This window comes from Haemorhous mexicanus, chromosome 26, assembly GCF_027477595.1.
Source record: "Haemorhous mexicanus isolate bHaeMex1 chromosome 26, bHaeMex1.pri, whole genome shotgun sequence".
In the NCBI taxonomy this organism is placed as follows: domain Eukaryota; kingdom Metazoa; phylum Chordata; class Aves; order Passeriformes; family Fringillidae; genus Haemorhous; species Haemorhous mexicanus.
The window spans coordinates 1,984,952-2,005,750 of record NC_082366.1 but is presented as its reverse complement, the minus strand read 5'-3'; the positions used below and the strand labels follow the sequence as shown (position 1 = coordinate 2,005,750).

The window sequence follows — 20,799 nt, the reverse complement described above, 5'->3', positions numbered from 1 at the left end:
TGTTACCTATTAAATTGCTTTAGGCACTGCAAGACACGAGAAGAATGAACAAAATGATCTGGGGAAGCATTGCATGAGTTTTTCCCCAGCAAGAAATCTCTGCACAGACCAGCCTCCACAAGAAGGAAAAGCCTGAGATAAATGCAGTAAAAAACCCACCGTGGATTTCAGGCTGAAATTTGTGCTTCTGAATGAAACCCTTGCTCAGGATTGCACCTGGCACCAAGAAATGAAAACCTCTGGCTGCTCTCGTCACCCCTGCACCCTAAAATATCCATGGGCTGCCTGTTCCCAAGGCTTTGCTCTGCCACTGGGAGCAGCCCTGGAGCACAAAGGCTGTGCCTCCATCCTTGCCCAGAATTCCCAACCTGCCTCCCTCACTGCCACTTCCAACAAAGGAAGGAGCATTTGCACCTGGAGGGGAAAAAAATCCTCACGTGATTTTAAAGGTGTTTTCAGACAGCTGAACTCCCCAGAGTCAGGCATTTATCTTTTCAATTAAACAGAGATGTCACCACAATCCTTACTGTTTAAAAAAAAATAAGAGGGGAATATGCTGAATTTCAAAAATTGGAAATCACAGCACGAGGAATGGAAAAATTGAAAGCTCCCATTCCCCAGCTGATACTGGGGAGTGAAATGTCCATGAGGAATGATGAGATTTTCTGCAGAAACCAAAGAATAAGCCATATAAATTCCCAATGCTTTGAGACTGCATCTGCCAGCCTGTACCCAATGTCTCCCCCAACACACACACACAGTGAGCATCAAGCATTTGGCAGTCAGAGCCTCAGAAAGTCACTGACTGACCCCAAACCATGACATTTTGTTATAAAGCACCCACCTTAACCATGCCACACCCCTCCAGTGAATAAATCTCAGCCCCCAGAGATGGAGAGCCCCTGGAGCTGAAGGCAGCTCCTTTATCAAGAGAGCAACACCCAAAGCTGAGCTGAGGAGCCCCAAAGCATCAGCAATAAAGCAGAAATGTGATGCCCTCCTTGCCAGGCTGTTTCCTCCTCACAGCAATTTCAAGGCTGTGAAATTCTCAGGAATTCCCAAATTATTTCCAGAAGTGGTTTATAACATGCCCAGGGACCAAAGCTGCCAACAGCACCAGAGTCCACTGAAAACTTGACCTTTGGGGTTTTGCATTGATGCCCCACCAGCCTTTATTGGTAATTCCCAAAAAAATCCTGTGCTGAAATCTCACTTTAATATCAACAGCCACAGAGTTTCCAGCTCAAAAATCTGCTACAGGAATTAAAGGCCACACTCCTTCCTGAAAATTCAGGTGGCCAGGACCTCAAAGACCCAAGACTTCAAAAGCTGTGCTGTAATTCAAGCTGCATTTCCACAAACTGGCTCCCACTCCAGGTACCAATTAGTGTCCTGGAAATGCTCCTCAGAAATGCTGCCAAAATCTGTGACAGAAGCAGCAAAAATGCTCTTAAAACCCCCACCAAAACAAAACAAACAAAAAAACCCCACCAAACCAAAAACAAAAACAAACCAAACCAAAAAAACACAAAAAAAAAACCAAACCAACCAAAAAAAAAAAAACCACAGAAAGCCTCCCAACCACTGTGAGGCCCAAGGTTTTAAGCACAAGTCCTCCACTGGAAAAAAACCTGACAGTGAAATGAAGGAAAAAAATACAAGTGAGTGTGCTGCAGAACTGATTATTTCAACACCCAGCTGATTTTATGGGTTCTGCCATCACTTTTTCCTAGGTTTGGCCTGCTGGGTGCATATTCCACTAAACAAACATGAAGAAATAAAGGTGGTCAAATTCACTTTGAGTGATTTCATGAGTTGGAGTTGAACACAAGTGCCTTTATTACTCAAAAATTCCCAGCCCAGAGAGCAAGGACACAGCCTGACTCCAGACTCCTATCACACAGCTCACCAGCTTAGCCACAGCCATAAAATTATTAAATATGCATAGGAATGTGCCTGAATTAAAGGCACTGCAAGCAAACTCCACTGGACATGGATTTATACATTAGATAAAAATTATATATGTGTATATATACATATGTGTTACATCTGTGTGTTTATATATGTAAATAAATCATCCCAAAAATGCCCTGCCATTGAAAAAGGGAATTAAGAAAAAAAAAAAAATTCCTCTGGCTGAAAAGGGCACAAGAGCTGAGAAGATAAGCTGAACTCCAGTGGTGTGAGCCCAAATTTAGCCTTGGTTTATCTGGGAAGCCTTTGTGGAGGTTCCATGGGGCTCCTTGGGCTCTCATCCAGCACCCACTGCTTGTTGGTCAAGTGTTTACCAAAGCTCATCATCTGAATGGCTGAAAAAATGCACAGAAATCCAATTTTATCAATCTTAGCAGGGGGAAAAACAGTTTTATGTTTTTGCTGTGGTTTTTGTTCAGTTTTTGCTGCACAAAACCCTTCCTTCCTCCTCCCTGAGGAGCTGCTGGGGGACAGGGACAGCAGATGTGAACAGCAAAGGCCAGCAGGGCTTGTGATGACTGCAGTGACACATTCCTGGGATTATTTTGCAGGAAAGGAACTCAGCTTGGATCCAGAAAGAAATCAGCTTTTTCCTTGGGAGTGTGAACCACACAAGCCTGCTGCAGCAGTGGGATGCACAGAAGGAGTGGGAGCAGGAATCCTCCATCCCAAATTTGCAGAGCTCTCTGCAGCTGGGCTGGGGAACTCAGCTCCAACCTCTGGGCTGGCAGGGGCTGGGCAAGGGGGCTGGAAAAGCCAGCAGGGCCACCTCAGAAGCCACCAGAAGCCACCTGCAGTGGGTATTTGGGGACAGGGCACTGAGCTGGCAGCCAGCTGCAACTGCAGGAACGCTGTGTGAAGTCCTGTGCTTGTGGGAACAGGGTCAGACCCATTTCATAAATCATCACTCCACCACAACTGTGGTATTTGCTGGGTCCCAGGATGAAGGAGGAATTGGGAATCTGACACCATGTTCTCAGAAGGCTGATTTATTATTTTGTGGTATTCTATTAATTTATGGCATTGTATTCTATTAATTTATGGCATTATATTATATTATATTATATTATATTATATTATATTATATTATATTATATTATATTATATTATATTATATTATATTATATTATATTATATTATATTATATTATATTATACTAAATAATAGAGAAGGGATGCATCAGGAGGCTTAACAGGATACTAACTAAAAACTCATTACTGACTCCTCAGAGTCTGACACAGCTGGCTGTGATTGGTCATTAATTAATAACAATTCACATGGAACCAATCAAACATTCACCTGTTGGATAAACAATGTCCAGACCACATTCCAAAGCAGCAAACACAGGAGAAGCAATCAGATAGTTGTTGTTTTAATTTCTCTCTGAGGCTCCTCAGCTTCCCAGGAGAAGAAATCCTGGTGAAGGGATTTTTCAGAAAATGTGACAGTGACACATAAGCAGCTCCATCAGCCACTCAATGCTGCCAGGCCCCCCCCCACCAAACTGGTTTTCCATCCAAACTGGTTTTCCACACAAAAACAACCTGTCTCCATACCTAACCCCCACTATTTATGGGCAACCCCTCACTGATACAGCTGATTGTCAACCCTAAAAATACAGAGCAGGCAAGCTCAGATCACACTCCATGTCTTCTTTATCTGGGATGGAAAGGGATTGGTTATCAGTCAATTCCTGGCATTCTTTGCAAGGGTAGAGGTTAAGGCAAGCTGTGACAGGAATATTCCCTGTGAGGGTGAGGAAGAGGAGCTGCACCTTCACACCTCTGCCTGCTTACTGCAGCACCCTCCACAGGCATGGCCTGGGCTCCCCCTGCCACAGAAACTCCCAGCAGGGACTCCAAGAACAATTCCCTGCAGTGTGCTCATTTCTTTTCCAAGCCAGGACTCCCAGGTGGGAGCCCACAAGGTGCCCAGACACACCTTCAGGGCCTGCAGAAGTTCCAGTGGTTCAGTGTGAAATTAAACATCTGGGACTGCCATCCATCATCCACAAGGAAACCAGAGCTCCCATTTCATGGCAAAAGACATCTCATCATCAACAGCATCATTTAACAGTGACCTGGAACAAAGCTGTGACTAACACAGCAAATAAATCCCACTTTGTTCTGCAGTCCTTTATTTTAAATGCAGCTTTCTGTTGCAAAAAAAGCAACCCCAGCAAAGTGCTGCTTCAGAGCCTCACACTGGGGTATTTTCTGGGGTTTCTCGTGGCAGGAAGGAATGAATGACTCCATGTTCTTAGAAGGTAATTTGTTATTTTATGATGCTGTATTATATCAAAGAATGCTATACTAAATTATACTAAAGGATGCAGACAGAAGGCTAAAAAGATAATAATGAAAAACATGGCTCTTCAGAGTCCTGACACAGCCTGACCAGGATTGGCCATTCAGTCAAAACAATTCCCATGGAACCAATCAAACATTCACCTGCTGGATAAACAATCTCCAACCACATTCCAAAGCAGCAAAACACAGGAGAAGCAAATGAGAGAATATTGTTTTCTTTTTCTCTGAAGCTTCTCAGCTTCCCAAGAGAATACATCCTGGCAAAGGGATTTTTCCAGAAAATATGATGGTGACATCACACTTCATCCAGAAGGGACACAGAGGTCCCTCAAAATCAAGCACTGCTGTTTAACCCCCCAAATCAGGGTTCCAAAGGGATCAGAAGAGAACTGCCAGCAAAAGCCACCCAGCAGGAAGGTTCCCTGTTCAAAACCAAGCACAACCCAAACCCTGCTGCTGCCCTGGCTGGGGCTGAGCTGGGAACACGAGCTGGGTGCTCCTGACAGCACCTGCAGGAGGAGCTGGCTCAGGAATGCTGCAGAGGGAAGATCCAGGAGCAGGGAATGCCCAGGGACAGGCTCTGCCCTGCCCTGCAACCCCCCCACGCTCCAGGGGAGGAGGATTTGGTCCTGCCACCCTGGGAAGGGCACCGGGGGCAGGAGCTGCTCTGACCAGCCTGGGAGAGCTCCTGGGAAGGTCTGCTCCTGGCTTTGAGCTGCACCTCTGCACTGCACCCTGGCCCTGGGGCAGAGCTGCACAGAAGCAGGGCAAGGCAGCCCTGCACATCCACCTGGGGACAGAAACAGCACATCTGCCTGGGACTGGGACATCTTAATCACAGCTAAACTGAGTGAAACCATCTGCCAAACCAGGAAACAGCTCTGCAGCCTTCATAGGAAACAGCAGCCATGGTGCTTCTACTTCACAGGCACAACTGAACTCCAGAAACTTTCAGATTCCATGACTAAACTATAAATGAAAATATAGATTCAAAAATATAAATATATAGTCTATAATACATGTAATTTTATTTATATTTTATTTATTATTCTAAATAAGTTTATAATATATAATATTATATTCTACAATATAATATATTATATATATTGGTATAAAAATATAAATTATCTGTATTCTATATATAAATATAAATATATAGAAAAAGATATAATATATAAATATAAAATATTAAATTATAATATATAATATATTTTTATATTTTAAAAATTTATTCTGTATTATGCATATTTCTTTATATTTTATATAATTATTTTTATATTTATATAATAATACAGATTATTTACATTTTTCTTTTAAGTTTTTATTTTATATAATATATTATATAATATATAAAATATATAATACTATATATTATATACAATATAATAGATAAAATATAATATATATCATATGTAATATATCACATAAAATATAGCATATTATATATATAATATTATATATTTTATATAATACATCATATTATATATAATATTGTATAATATAGTATAATATAGTATAATATAGTAATATCATATAATATAGTAATATAATATAATATAATATAATATAATATAATATAATATACTCAAAATATACCCTCAAAAAACCTGAAGGCTTTAAAAGTTTGTCTATTAAAATACATGATTTTTATTTCTACAGCTTATATCCATATATCTATTTATTTGTTTTAACTCAGGCATCCCTCACAGTGCTTTTCAGAACCAGCTCTGCCACCCCAGCAGTGTTTCCTGGAGAAGAGAGAGGGCAGGCAGAGCACAAACAGCCTTGAGCTGCCTGCATTTTCCAACAACCTCACCCTGAGTCATCTGGGAAGCTCTGCAGACACCTAAACTGAAAATAAAGTTGTTTTTTTTTTTTTTTTTTTTCTGAGAACTTGGGTTCCCCTCCTTGAATGCCCCATCCCCACCTCACCCAGAAGGTGAATTTCAGCTCCTCATTCACAGCAACCTCCTCATCTGGAATACTGAAATGCCATCACCTGCCCTGAGCAGCGACTCTGCAGCTAACTCAGAAATAGCCAGGGATTCTGAAGACTTAAGACATGCTAAGATATTTTTGGGAGATTACAATCAGTACAAAAATAACATATTTTGGCCAGAGCTGCTCACATTCAAAGGCATTTCCTCAGCACCCAGGTGACCCCACAGAGACAGTGCCCTGCAAAGGGGAGCTGAAAGAGGCCCCTCACTCCCAGGGACTTCTGAACACTGCTTTTAAAACATCTTTTTTTCTGAAAGAGCCCTTTAGTGTTGCCCTCTTCTTCCTCTGACCCTTGGGAAACAACCCTGCTATGCACAAATCTACATGGAATTAAAAACATCTCTGGTTAACTCTTGACTAGCACAAGGCTGCCCAACACCCTGCTGGAAATCTGAGGGAATTCCTGGCCAATACCACCTTCTCCTGAGGGCAGAAATTAGCCTCTTTTGATTAAAACAAACTCTTCCTTGACAAAGTTAACAAGTCAGGGTGTAAGAAGGCTCTGGGGAAAACTCTCTGTGGACTTGGGGTACCTAAAGGGGCTTTACACATGGGCAGATAGAGACAGGACAAGGGAGAACTGTGCTAAAGAAAAATATTTATGTGAGATATTGGGAATAAATTCTTTAATCAGAGGGTGGGCAGGCCCTGGCACAGGGTGCCCAGAGCAGCTGTGGCTGCCCCTGGATCCCTGGCAGTGCCCAAGGCCAGGCTGGACAGGGCTTGGAGCACCCTGGGACAGTGGAAGGTGTCCCTGCCATGGCTGGGGTGGCACTGGATGGGCTCTTCAAGAGTAGGGGACAAGGGGACACACACAGTGACAGGGCCCAGTGACAGCCAGCAAGGATCTGCCACCCTGGGAGCAAGGGAAGCAACAATCTGCAGCCAAGGACGAGGCAAAACAGGTGAATTTTCAATTCCAGTCAGGGTAGAGAAGACAGTATTTTAATTTCTCTCCCAGGCCCAAGCACAATCCCCTGCAAGCTGTGAAGAGCAACACATGCTCAATTTTAACTGCAGAGAAGTTAAACCTTGTCTCCTCCATGAGCACAAAATCAGATTTTTCCCTGCAGGACACAGAGGTCGAGGCACAAAAGCTGTTGCCTTGCCAACATAAATATTTCTGTATCTGTGACCAGAGGAGCTTCTGAATTAGGATGTTGCATAAGGACCAGTTGGGACAACATCCCAGTTTCCCAGGCATTTAACCCCAGCCAGGAACTCAACAGGAGCCCTGGAGAGCAGGGGATGTCTCAGGCACTCTGTCATTGTGACACTCACCCCAAGGAAGGCTTTGGGAGCCCTGGTTTTGGTAGCAGGGGGAGCATCAGCTCTGCAGGAATGCTCAGAAGAGCATTCTAACTATCATCATTAATAAATAAATAATAAATAAATAACTAGCAGGGTTAAGGGGCACTACTGATTTCTCAGGGCCCAGCCTAAGGAAAGAAGTGCCACTTAGCAGAGAGGACAAACAGCAACTCATTAAGGTGAAATATTGTGTTTTTAACACCCAAACAACACCAGCACCCCCAGGAGCAGCGGAGAAACTAAGGAGGGGGGCAGCTCCATAAATGCCTCACCCATCCCTACAAATCAAACCCACTGAGTGGCTCAGCAGGCACTTTGGAACAGTTTTCCCTTATGTTTAATACATTGGCACTGCTGTTAAGCAAGGGAATAAGAGGGGAAAACAACCCCCTTGCATCAGTGGTGCAGAAGCCTCTTCTCAAACCCCCCACTTGTATCTGTGTTTGTGTACACACACCAAGTCCTGAAGCAGCATTTGCAGGAATCCAGATTCCCTGTCAGAGGAGCCAGACAAGCTGACTGACAAACACATGCAAACAAAGAGGGATTATAAATCACTTGGAACACCAGGAGCTGGCAGCACTCAGCACAGTGTTGGAGCTCCCCTTCACATCTAAGTAGCAAAACACCAGCAGCTAATCCTTCCAAGTAGGAAAGATCTGCTGGGAGGCTTCATTCACAAAATGGGAGCTGGGAAGAACAAGAACCCTCGACTTACACTGGGATTTTCCCAAGAAACTTTGAATTTATTTCTTATTAAGTACCTTCGAGGCTACAATGAACTTCCCCAAGCTCAGCAGTTGAGACACATCATCAATTCACTTAAAAATCAAAGTTGCTTGATATAACCAGAGCTGGCACTGCTGAATCTTTGATCCAATAGCTTTATCTAAGGCTAGTGGAAATAAAGGTACAAATAAGGGTGTCAGGCAATACAGAGGGAACATTTCTCCAAGCAAGGAGACAGACTATGAGCACCACCCACGTGGAACATTTACAGCCAGGAAACACAGACGTGCCTGCCTTGTAAATCCCAGGGGCTGGACTGGCATTACAGCCAGATCCTGCAGGGCTCCTCACAAAGCCCTGGCTGTAACATCTCAGCTCATGGAGATTACTCTGGGTTATCACTGCAGACAAGTGACCTTTACATCTTCATCTGGGCAGAGCCCAAAGCACGAGCACAAGGCTGAATGATGACTGAAGGGAACCCACTCCACAAACACCCCTCCAAAGGAGACCTCCTGACCAAGTGACCCTGATGGCAAACACCAGTCCTGCCTGTCCCAAAGCCCTTCCAGCTGCTCCTTCCACAGCTGCACTGCAGCTCTCTCTGCCTCGCTTCCCTTCTTGTTCCCAAAGGAAACCTCAACAAATGACAAGGCCAACCATTAATGCTGCCTGGGATGATCAAAAAAAGCCTTGCAGAAAGCTGCAGCACACTGTTTGCTAATTCTCTCGCTGGCATTTCCCCGCCTGCTTTGCTTTGGAGCAACATTTGGTGCTGTTTTGTCAATAAAGCACAAGTATCTGTCACACACTGTCATTATGTAGCAGCCTGAACCATCCAAACTCATCCAACACCCCTTTTTTAACTCCTGTCAAGATAATAGCTTTATGCTGGATGCTTTTCATGAGCAAAAGAGATGATAGGGTTCAAGACAGTGACATTTCCTTCTCCTCACACATGAAAAAAGCCATTCTGTGGTTTTTTGGCAGAAAGGGCCCCTGGCTGTGTGTTTACTGCAGTTGCCATGGGGAGGAAATCCCAACAGCACTTATCAAAAGTAACACCAGCACATGAACAGGCTGCATTAATGATGATTTCTTGTTACATCCCAGGCAGCCCAAAGTGCAAAGGAATATTCAGGCATTTGAAACGTTTGCTCTCTGCTTTCCAAACCCTGATTCCTGAGGTTATGGCCATGCCAAAGAAAACCCCACACCTGCCATGGGTTTACACTCATTAGAGTGGAACTTGGGCAATCAGTGCTCAACTACTGCTGGTCATCAGCTCTGTGGGATCAAAATTATCTCTGCACTGCAGCAGAGAGCCAGACTGCTCCATCAAATACACCCCCGTGGTTCTTCAGTGGTGCTCTAGGAATCCAAGACCTGGATGCAGCCCTGCTGATGACCTGACACTGCTTTGAAATTGTATTTGGTGAAATGGGAGTGATGGCAGGTCCTGGCTGCTTCACTAGAGGAAGGGTTCAGCATCTGGCACCAGTGATTTCATTTTGCAGGGCAGAATGGCCACCACATCCAGCAAAGAACTGCAGCCAGGTCATGCAGCAGCTACGAGCAACTAAAAACCTCCCTCTGCTCTGAGGAAAAAGCTCATCTGCCACCTCACATACGGACTCCACCTCTGAAAAACCAGCAACTGCAGACTCACCAGGAGGAGCAGAGTTCCAGAGGAGCCCCATTCTCCTCAGAATCACAGAATCCTTCAGGTTGGAAGAGCACTCCAAGGCCATTGAGTCCAACCTGTGAGTGATGCCCACCTTGTCACCAGCCCAGAGCTCTGAGTGCCACATCCAAGTGTTCCTTGGACACCTCCTGGGATGGGGACTCCAGACCTCCCTGGGCAGCCCCTTCAATCCCTGAGCACCCTTTCCATGAAGAAATTCCTGCTGATGTCCAAGCTGAGCCCAGCCTGAGGCCGTTCCCTCTCCTCCTGTCCCTGTTCCCTGGAGCACAGCCTGACCCCCCAGCTGTCCCCTCCTGGCAGGAGCTGTGCAGAGCCACAAGGTCCCCCCTGAGCCTCCTTTGCTCCAGGCTGAGCCCCTTCCCAGCTCCCTCAGCCCCTCCTGGGGCTCCATTCCCTGCCCTGGACACTCTCCAGCCCCTCAGGGTCCCTCTGGCTGTGAGTGCCCAGGGCTGGACACGGCCCCTCAGCAGGGCCAGCCCTGGGGACAGTCCCTGCCCTGGGGACAGTCCCTGCCCTGGGGACAGTCCCTGCCCTGGGGACAATCCTGCCCTGGGGACAATCCTGCCCTGGGGCTGTCACACCAGGGGGGCCTCTTGCCCACCTGGCCCCACTTTCAGGTGCTGCTGAGCAGCAGCTCCAGGTCCTTTCCTCAAGGAACCCTTCCAGCCACCCCTCCCTGAGCAGGGACAGGAGCTGGCACTTGGCTTCTCCTCACCCTGAGCAACCTCAGGCTCAAGGCAAGGAATGAAGAGGAAAGGAGAAGGAATGTCGTGTGAATGTTGCCTTTCCTTGTGCAGGTTGTGTCATCTGCATGAGCTTTGTTAGATAAACACATGGTTACCTGGGGTGCTAAACCAGGAGCAGGCAGATCTCTGGCAGAACCACAGAGCACTAATTCAATTTTCAGAGCTTTGGGAGGGAATGGAGATGAATGCCTGCACAACACTTTGCAGAGATATTCAGTGATCTGCCCCAACAAAGTCACCCATTAGTGCCATAAGGCATTTAACTGTCAACTTTATAGCACAGGCATCAAAATTCTACATTTCTTTTCAATTTTAAGGGGAAAACAAAGACCATGGCTGATAGCAGCTGGCACATCCTTCAATATTGTGCACACATTAATCCATCTCATTCTCTAATTCAGCCAGTGACCTTAATACCAGTTCAGTTCTTAATCACCTGGCTCTATCAGTGCAGCTGGCATTCATTGTGCTTGACACAGGACCTACCCAATAAATAATAATTAAAAAAAAACCCTTTAGACAATGCTTGAAAATGCTTGACCCCAACCACAATCCATTTATCTGCTGGGTTTTGTTTTCATAACAACCTCTAGACAACACTCACAAGAACTGAAACAGCTGAAAGAGTGCTAGGAGGCTTTTACTTCATGAAATCAGGGACTCTCCAGTGCTGAAAAAGATTCTGCTGATGCCAGCACAGCCCCAAAAACCTGCAGCTCCATCCCAGGGAGGCACACAGGACCAGCTCCAGTGCATCTGCATGCCCCAGGTCTGTGGCCAGCCATCCATGCACACCAGGCTGCCCTGGGAATGCCAGCAGCACAGCAGGGACCAGGGCAGCAAGGAGAGGACACAGAACTACCAGGAATTATCTCAAGGCTGGAGGCCTCCAACAGAGATCACTCAGCAGCTTCCCCCTGCTTCCCACGACTCTAAGCTGAAGAGAATTTGAGATAAGAGCTTAAAACTAACTCCTCTAAAACCTCAGGGGGAAAAAACCTCAAAAGAGCAGTTTATTATATTATAATGATACTCTCTTTGATAGTCAACAATTTTGATACCCAAATCTGCTTAGTGTATCCCAAAGAGGGGTTATTCAAACAAACTTATCTCAAACCAAAAGCAACAAGTGAGAAGCAGTGAAAAAGGAGCTATTTTAACACCACCCCCCACGCCCTCAGCCTCAGAGCCATCCTCCTCCTCTTCCTCCAGAGCAGAGAGGATCCCTCTCACCAGGAAAGAATAATGAAAACCTCAAGGAGAAAAAAGTTTAGATGAGGAATGACATGCCCCTTAAGGACTTCTTCTAAATGGTTTAAGGCAAAAATAACTCCTCTGGCTTGAAGTTTATGGGAGTTTCTGCCTCAAAACCTTTCTTCCTTTAAATAAATGGATCCCCTGCAAGAGTTTTGGGAATTGTTACTTGCAGAGGATTCAAGGCCAACAATATCAGAGCAAATGGGGTTTGCAGGCAGGAAAGGAAAAGGCTTGAGCTGCTCAAGGGCTCTTTAGTGACAGCCTGAATAACTTCTGAGAGACTCTAGGCTGATCCCAGCCAAAAATCAACCTTTACTGACTCCACAGCCTAAGTCATACTCAGTAACACCAAAAACATGGAGATTTAAAAGTTCTTGACTCTTCTACTTAAAAACTTGTCCAAAACTATGTTACACCTGATTGTGGTAGGTAAAGTGAGGTATTTATTTTCAGGAAATATCATCCAAGCAGATATTGCAGCACCAAGGTGAATATTTGAAGCTAAAAATGCCAACAAGCTACATTTCTCAAAACTTCTATTTTCTCTTAAAACCCTGGGCAGGCTTTTTGTGGCAATAAAAAATCAAATAAATTATGCACAGCACAAAACACAGAGAATACCAAGGCCATGAGGGAAACAAGTGTAGAACCATAAAATCACAGCCTGGTTTGGGTTGGGAGGGACCTCAAAGCTCATCCCACTCCCTGCCATGGGCAGGGACACCTTCCACTGTCCCAGGCTGCTCCAAGCCTCACCCAGCCTGGCCTGGGACACTTCCAAGGGACAGCCACAGCTTCTCTGGGCACCTTGTGCCAGGGCCTGCCCACCCTCACAGCCAAGAATTTCTTCAAGTTGCTGGGAATAAAACCCACACTGAAATGAAGGTTCCACCTGGGTTGTCTGTGCACAGGACTGTCAGGAGCACAGCAACTCCACATCAACTGAAAGAGGCAAAAAACCAAGTTCTGGCCAAACAGCAGCTTGTTCCAACCTTAAAACATTAAAATGTATTTGGCATGTAGTAATAACTCATTAAATATATTTCTTAACATACAGTAGGAGAAATCAAAGATAAATTAGTTCAAGTTCAGCTTTCTAACAGTCACCAGTGAGCAACAGCTGGAGCTGTGCACAAGTTTTTTCCCAAGCTGCAATTTGATGGGAAAAGGGAAGGAAATAGAGCAGAGCAGGCCTGCTAACCCATGACACAAGGCTGCCACACTGCTGCCCACTGCAGCCACACCGCTAGCACTCATTTTGGGCAGAACAAGCCTCGAGGCTTCATTGCCCCAGACAGATTTGGTAGTGGCACACACAGGAAGAAGCCCTCTGGAACGTCTCAGTGCTGTGCACCAGGAGTTATTGATTAACTGAGGGCTCCTCCCAGGATGGGAGCACTGTGCTCCCAGAGCATGAGGAGAGCAGGAGTTGGAGTGAGCTGGCACAGGACAGGCACCAAGAGCCCAATGAAGTAATTCCCTGCTGTGGTTACCTTGAACTTTAACCAAGGTCAGGCCACAATTTCCGTCAGGATTATTCTAAGCCCACATGAATGCCTCCACATCAATAAAACCTCACAGTCCTCAGCTACCAGGTCTGAATATTTGGCTCTGCTCCTTGTGCCTCAAACTCTGGGCACGCTCCACTCGCAGCAGGAGCTCTGGTTAGGGAAAGAGCTGGCAGCTGGTTATTGCTTTCCCCAGTAAAGCACCTGGGCCCAACTCCACACCATCCTCTGCTGTACCTGGGCCTTTTTGAAAGCTTAATCTAATTGAGAATTGTATTTTCAGAAAAGCAGCAACTCAGAGATCATCTGCCACCTGATAAGCACTTGGTGCTCAAAGGGGACTGTAATTGCTGGTTAAATGTTTCATCACAGATACTTATTAAAGATCTGAAAGCACAGCTGGAAGAAAGCACTGGCTCACAATGAAGCTCCACAACCAGCATTTCAGGTTTGACACGTCCCAGCCAGCGATACCGGGATGCTTGCAGGTCCCCACAGAAAGCAGCTCGTCAGCTCTTCCCTGCCACCCCACAGCAAGGTACCTCCATCCCACAGCAAGGTTCTTGTTCAAGTTCTTCTTGCATCTGAGGGATTCACAAACCCCCAGAAATCCCTATCTGATTTCCACCTAGACTAGAAACGCTCTGGCTAATTTGTACACAGCTATATAAAATGACTCAAATAATTTAAGAATTCAAAGAGTGTGGCTTCTGAGTCTGTACTGTTTTTCAAACACATCTAACTCAGTTCAAGCTCTTTTATTACAATGAACGTTTTGGATTTATGAGACATTTGCACCAGTATTCACTCACTTCTCCAGCAGTGCCCATTTCTAACCAACACAACCCATCCTTCAGATTCCAGAAGCCTTTCCAAAAGGAGAAAGTGCCAGTGCTGTGCAGCACTGGGCCACCCAGTGACCTATATACAGCAGCACTCCAGACCAGCTTCTATTCCATAATTAAACAAGCGACACTCGCCTCACTCATCTGTCCTAGAATGCACAGCCCATCACCCCAGAGAGGGATTTTTGGTTCAGGAGGACACACAGCCTGACCTGCACTCTGCAGAGCTGCACTACCATGTGCTCCAAAGCACGCTGTAGCCATAGGAGGAGGAGGAACGGTTTGGACTGGAAGGGACCTTAAACATCAAATCATTCCATGTCCCTTGCCATGGAGAGGGACACCTTCCACTAGCCCAGGATGCTCCAAGCTCCATCCAGCCTGGCCTTGGACACTTCCAGGGATCCAGGGGCAGCCAGAGCTTCTCTGTGTGTGCCTCACCACCCTGATGTACCCCAGGGCAGCATCTCCCTCTCCTCGCACCCAGCAGCCCCTTGACCCCACCGTCCATCCCCCAGCACCGACGCCGAGCACCCAGAGGAGACAAGGACGGGCACCTTTCTGGGGGGACCCGTTGATGCTCTCGGAGCTGGACTGCATGTCCACGGCGGCTCTCCTAAGGCTGCTGAAATAAGCCCTGGACCTGGAGAAGCTGCTGCGGGGGGAGCGCCCGTGGGGGCTGCCGAAGAGGGCGGCGGGGCCGTCCCTGCGGGCGAAGATGCCGCTGAAGAAGCGCAGGAGCCGGTGCTCGCTGCCGGCGGCGGGGCCCTCCCGGCCCAGCCGCTCCGAGAGCCGCTGCAGGTCGCTGTTATCCAGGGTCCGGTTCTTGCTCTTGCTGCGCTCCCAGCGCTCCAGCCGGGACAGCGGCTCCGCCTGGCTCAGCACCTCGCCCACGTCCAGCGTGTTGCGCTTCTCGGGGGGCTCGGCGGGCAGCGCGGCGGGCGGCGAGGGCGGCGGCGGCCCGGGCAGGCAGCCGGAGCTGCTGTGCCGCCGCACCCGGGCCGGCTCCGCGCCGCCGCCGCCGCTCCAGTGCCTGAAGCTGAAGCTGCGCCGCAGCAGCCCCGAGGGCCGCCGCGGGCTGTGGCCCTGCTCCGCCGGCGCCGGCTCCCCGGGCCCCCCGTCCTCGTCCCCCTCCTGCCCGGGCGGGGATGCGGCGGCCGTGGCAGCTCCGGGCCCGGCGCTGCCCCGCGGCGCCCCGGGCGGGGGCGGCCCCGCTCTCCGGGGCACCTTGAGGCGGCCCAGCTCCAGCTGCCCCGTGCTCAGCGTCCTGAAGGTGCGGAAGCCGCAGGGGCTGGGCACCCTGTCCCGCTCCTCGCCTTCCTCCTCGCCCTCCTCCTCCTCCAGCAGCAGCAGCCCGGCCCTGGTGAGGCTGGAGGAGCCCGGCGGGCGGCTCCGCCCGCGCCGGGGCAGCTCGGGGCCGGCGCGGCCGCTCTCCGGCCCCAGCAGCTCCTTCTTCACCATGGTCACGGAGATGCGGTACACGGTCTTCCTCTGCGGGGTGCCCCGCTGCATCCTCTCGGGGGAGGAGGCGGCGGCCGGCGGCTCGCTGCTGTCCAGGAGGTACATGATGGCTCTGCCCTTCAGGCGGGCATCGGCGCCGAGATGGACGGATGGATGGACGGATGGATGAATGGACAGATGGAGAGACGCTGGAAACGCAGAGCCACAATCCACTGCAACCCGGTTTAAAAAAAATAATGAAATAAATAAATAGTAATTAAAAAAAAAAGAAAAGCTCCAGAGTCACACCCCGCTCTGCGGCGGGGTCAGGCTGGGCTCCGGCCGCGCTCCCCGCCGGCGGCCGGCGTCCATGGCAGCGGCATCCCGGAGAGGCGCCGAGGCACGGCTCACATCCACGCACGCATCCTCCTCCCGCGGAGCCCCGCTCCGCTCTTCACGGCACGGGAGCCGCAGCAGCCGCTTCCGAGCTCATTGTTTACAGCGCGGCCGCACGGCTTGCGGACCCGGCCGGGTTTCTCCCTGCCCTCTAGGCCGGGTAAATCCGATTAGCATCCGCGGCGGGTCCGGCGGGCGCGGGAAGGGCCGGCGGGAGCGGAGCCGGCGGTGCCGGAGCCCGGCGCACGCCCCGGGGCGGGCAGCGCGCAGCGAGCGGCGGGGCCCGGCCGCGGCACCGGCAGCCACAAAGAGCCGGCATGGAGTCCCGCCCGGCCCGGAGCGGCAGCAGAGAGCGCCAGCATTGCCTCGGCCAGCTCTTGGGAAAGGGATGCGCATCAGCTTCCCTGCCAGCAGCACCAGGATTCCCTCGGCCAGCTCTTGGGAAAGGGATACACATCATGCTTCCCTGCCAGCAGCACCAGGGTTCCCTCGGCCAGCTCTTGGGAAAGGGATACACATCATGCTTCCCTGCCAGCAGCACCAGGGTTCCCTCGGCCAGCTCCTCTTGGGAAAGGGATACACATCATGCTTCCCTGCCAGCAGCACCAGGATTCCCTCGGCCAGCAGTTGGGAAAGGGATACACACCATGCTTCCCTGCCAGCAGCACCAGGGTTCCCTCGGCCAGCTCTTGGGAAAGGGATACACATCATGCTTCCCTGCCAGCAGCACCAGGGTTCCCTCGGCCAGCTCCTCCTGGGAAAGGGATACACACCATGCTTCCCTGCCAGCAGCAGCAGCTAGCTAGAAGCACAGAATTGTCCTCTGGAGGTTGGCCAGTCCAAGCCCCTGCCCAGGCAGGGTTACCTAGAGCAGGTGACACAGGAACACATCCAGGTGAGGCTGGAATGGCTCCAGAGAGGGAGACTCCCCAGCCTCCCTGAGCAGCCTATTCCCATCCTCAATATACTGAATTTCCTTCTCGTGCTTTAGATTATGGCTGTTGCTCTTCATCCTAGCACTGGACACCACTGCTGCCATCACCTGCCTTTTGGGATAATTTTACCTGTTAATGGGACCCAGGATTTATCCAGACCCACGAAGGGCAAGGTGTGTGGTGCTCATCAGCTTGGACCACACCGTGAGCTCACATCTGAGCTCATTCTGCATCCGAGGCAACACTTCCTCCTCAAAAACAGTCAGAACGACCCAGAACCGATTCATTCTTCTGCCTGTGACCCTCGTTAATAAATGTTTGTTCACGGCCCCGCTCTGCACGACTACCAAGCCCCATTACTGGAGTGGTTAGTCATGCAAAAACCCTTCCCAAGCAGCGGTTTCATCAGAACCTGGCCCTGGTACACAGCTGGAGCAGGGCGTGGCACACACACCCCCTTCCACACCCACTTGCCAGTGCTTGTGCAGGGATGCTGAGGTAATTAACAACCAGTAAATGCCACTCTTAGTCACTCACAAACCAGGATGGCAGGGAAAAAAAAAAGAAGTTACACAACATTGGGAAAAATGTTTTTAGGTTCCATGCCTAACATCCCATAAAAAGTCAGGCTTGGAAAAGCACCTGCAGCTGCCTTGCACCTTCCTTCCACGTCTGCAATCAGAACATCCCTCACCAGTGCCAGTGAGGGCCACAAGCAATAAAAAAGCAGGTGTGAAAAGGAAGGAAAGCACTGCCACTTCCACCACTAAGCCCCAAGAGCCACACCCACAGGATTTAGAATCCCCCAGGGATGGGGGCTCCCCCACTGCCCTGGGCAGCTGTGCCAGGGCCCGACCTCCCTGTCGGGGAGGAGCAGACCTGGGGGCACAGCTGGGGAGGGCACAGCCCCAGCAGCAGCACCAGGGGGAGGCTGGGCTCTGACACAGCAATCAGGGATGCTCTGACCCCCCAACACACACTGCTGCTCTGCTAACAACAGAGAATTCCTGACTTAGCTCATTTCTCCAGGTATCACTGCTGTCTTTAACGCTGACTAATTAACACTGATTATTGCTCTTAGCTCTATTCACCGTGGAATAGAGCTGCATGTGTATCTTCAGCAGACGTGGATTCAAGACCAGGGGCTTGGAGCAGCCTGCTCTAGTGGGAGGTGTCCCTGCCCGTGGTGGAGAGCTGGAACAAGGTGATATTTAATGTCCCCGGGATTCTAAGAGGTCTCCCTTGGTCAGCTTGAAAACAAATTTCCAGTTCCTTCTAAGTGTTGTTTGCTGCCATAGAATGCCAGCACATTTCTCCATTTCTCTGATACCCAAAATGTCATTTCCAATGGGTATTTCCAAAGAACAAAAACAAAACAAAGGGAAGAGACAGGGGAAGGAAAAACCTGTTAAAAAATACAAGCCTAAGAGTGAAAAATTGTTAATGTTTTCCTCAAGATCCAAATCTGTAAATCCAGCAGAGCTGGAGAGTGCGGGGCTGCCAGGGCTCGTCCCGCCTCCCGATCCAGGCCGCGCTTTCCAGCGCGCCGCGCGGGGAGCGCAGCCTCCTCACCCGGAGCGGGATCAACCATTTTTCATCCTCCCGGCATGACAGACCCCTCCAGAGGAACCACTTTTAAGCGCAGACAAATAGCCGGCACATTCCTGCAGCCCTCTCCGGAGCATCCCGCACCCCCCTGCTCCCCGCATCCCGCCCCGCTCGGGGCTGCGCTCCGCTCGCACCGCGGTGGGAACGCGGGCATCCATCATCCGTCAGGATGCTGCTGCAGCAGCTCTTCCTACGGGCACTAAGTGGTACTCCAAGGTTGCTCTGCTGCTACTCATCACAATTTACCACCCTGCAACTTCTTGCAAGGCTTCCTGTAAATAGGACGAGCCGTTTTGCAGCCGCTGGTGCAAAGCCCACCATCACCTGGTGGTCCTGCCATGCCCCTTCACCCCGGCCAGATGAACTACAGGGATCTGCTTTAACAGCGGGTTATCTCAGAGCAGGGAGCTAATTCACAGCTCAAGGGATGCCATGCTGAATATTCCGGACGGGCTCCGAGCTGTCCGAGCCGGGGGATGCTGCCCGAGCCGGGGGATGCTGCCCGAGCCAGGGGATGCTGCCCGAGCCGGGGGATGCTGTCCGAGCCGGAGGATGCTGCCCGAGCCGGGGGATGCTGCCCGGAGCGCGGCATCCCGAGCCCGGCCCCCGCCGCTCCTCCCGGCCCGCAATTAGCACAGATCCGCTCCCAGAACGGGAGAAGTCCCTCGGGCCCCGGGACAAGAGCAGCCAGGAGGCACGGCAGCCAAGCCAAACAAGGCACTTGGCTCGCAGCCTGCGCCGTGTGTCCTGAAGGGCCCTCGGCAGCCGCTCCCGCTCACCTTTCATTATTCGGGAGCAGAGCAGGACGCACAGGCTCCACAACCACCGGGCTCTGCAAGGTGCCGGCCCTCTCCGGGGGCTGGGAAACTGGGGGTTACACCCTCCATTCGTCCCACATCGTTCTGCTCCGTGACCTTCTGCCAAGAGCACAAAACACCCCCAGAGGATTCTGCTTGACGAAGTCTTGCTGTCCCTCCAGTGTGGTCACACTGAAAAGTAGAACCATGGAAACCCTCCATCCCATGCAGCCAGGAAAAGGCCACCTCTGCCACTTCCCACCTAGGGTGAGCTCTCTACCAGAATGTAGAGTTTCACAGCTCTCAGCAATGAGAATTTATTTTTTATCAGTGAAACACGGGTGTCTCAAACACATCTTCACAAAGCCTCAAGCAGAGCTGATGTGCTCAGAGTGAGTGCAGAGAGAGCTCTCTGAACACTCCATCCACTGATGCCCACCCAGTGGTGATGTTCTGCAGTTGAGTTTCACATCCCCAGCACTCAGCACTCCCTGCCTGCTCTCCATCAAGAACTGCAGAGATGACCCTGCTGGCAGGAGAAGCATTCCTGCTCTCCAACAGCTGCACAGCAAGGTCACTGTGAGCAGCAAACACTACTGCTACTGACTTTATAAAGCCAACACTTCTTGTGTCCCTCCAAGTGATGCAAAATAGGCACTGCGTTTTCTCTTTTCCCAAGAGCTCTTTGCAAAAATAATTATAATCACAATTCTTTGATTCCTTGTTCTTAATTCCTTACAGGTGTTTCACACAATCTGCTAATTTACAAAGGTAAAAGCCCAGACATTGAGAAAGAACAGTGGGACTCAATGATCTTAAAGGTCTTTTCCAACCTGAACAATTCTGTGATTCTGTGAAATGCCTCATATGCACCAGCAGCATCTCAGAATGAACATTTCCATGCTGAGACACACTGGACAGGTTTGTCAAAACCTTCCAGGCACACAACTCCCGTGATGCTGCTGGTTTGTATGCCCATGTTTTGGATTTTATTGGACACCTCACTACCTTCAGTGTCTTTATTTTTGGTAAGAAAAGCAGCCCTAAATGTTACTATTTTAGCAGACTGCAGGTTCAACTCTAGACACACAGCATCACTCCAAGCAGTGGTTCCTCTGACAAACTGATTGTGGAAGGCAAAATTGGGTCACCTGAGCAATTCTGAGGGGTGATTTGGACACGATTCCATGTCTGTCTCCTGGAGAGGCCCTGCTCCAGCCGCTGTCTGTCAGCACAGA

The 20,799-nt window shown here is 49.7% G+C and overlaps 1 protein-coding gene across 8 annotated transcripts in view; it reads right to left on the bottom strand.

Moving 5' to 3' along the window:
* AGAP1 (ArfGAP with GTPase domain, ankyrin repeat and PH domain 1) overlaps positions 1 to 20,799 on the bottom strand; it is a 329,227-nt gene that overhangs the window by 245,215 nt on the left and 63,213 nt on the right. For 5 of the 8 annotated variants that reach the window (XM_059868340.1, XM_059868339.1, XM_059868337.1 and 2 more), the window contains exon 2: positions 14,943 to 16,058. The exons of the other annotated variants lie outside the window; for them this stretch is intronic. In XM_059868340.1, coding sequence (XP_059724323.1) covers positions 14,943 to 16,058 — 1,116 coding nt within the window. The remainder of the gene's footprint in view (positions 1 to 14,942; positions 16,059 to 20,799) is intronic. 8 annotated transcript variants of the gene reach the window in all.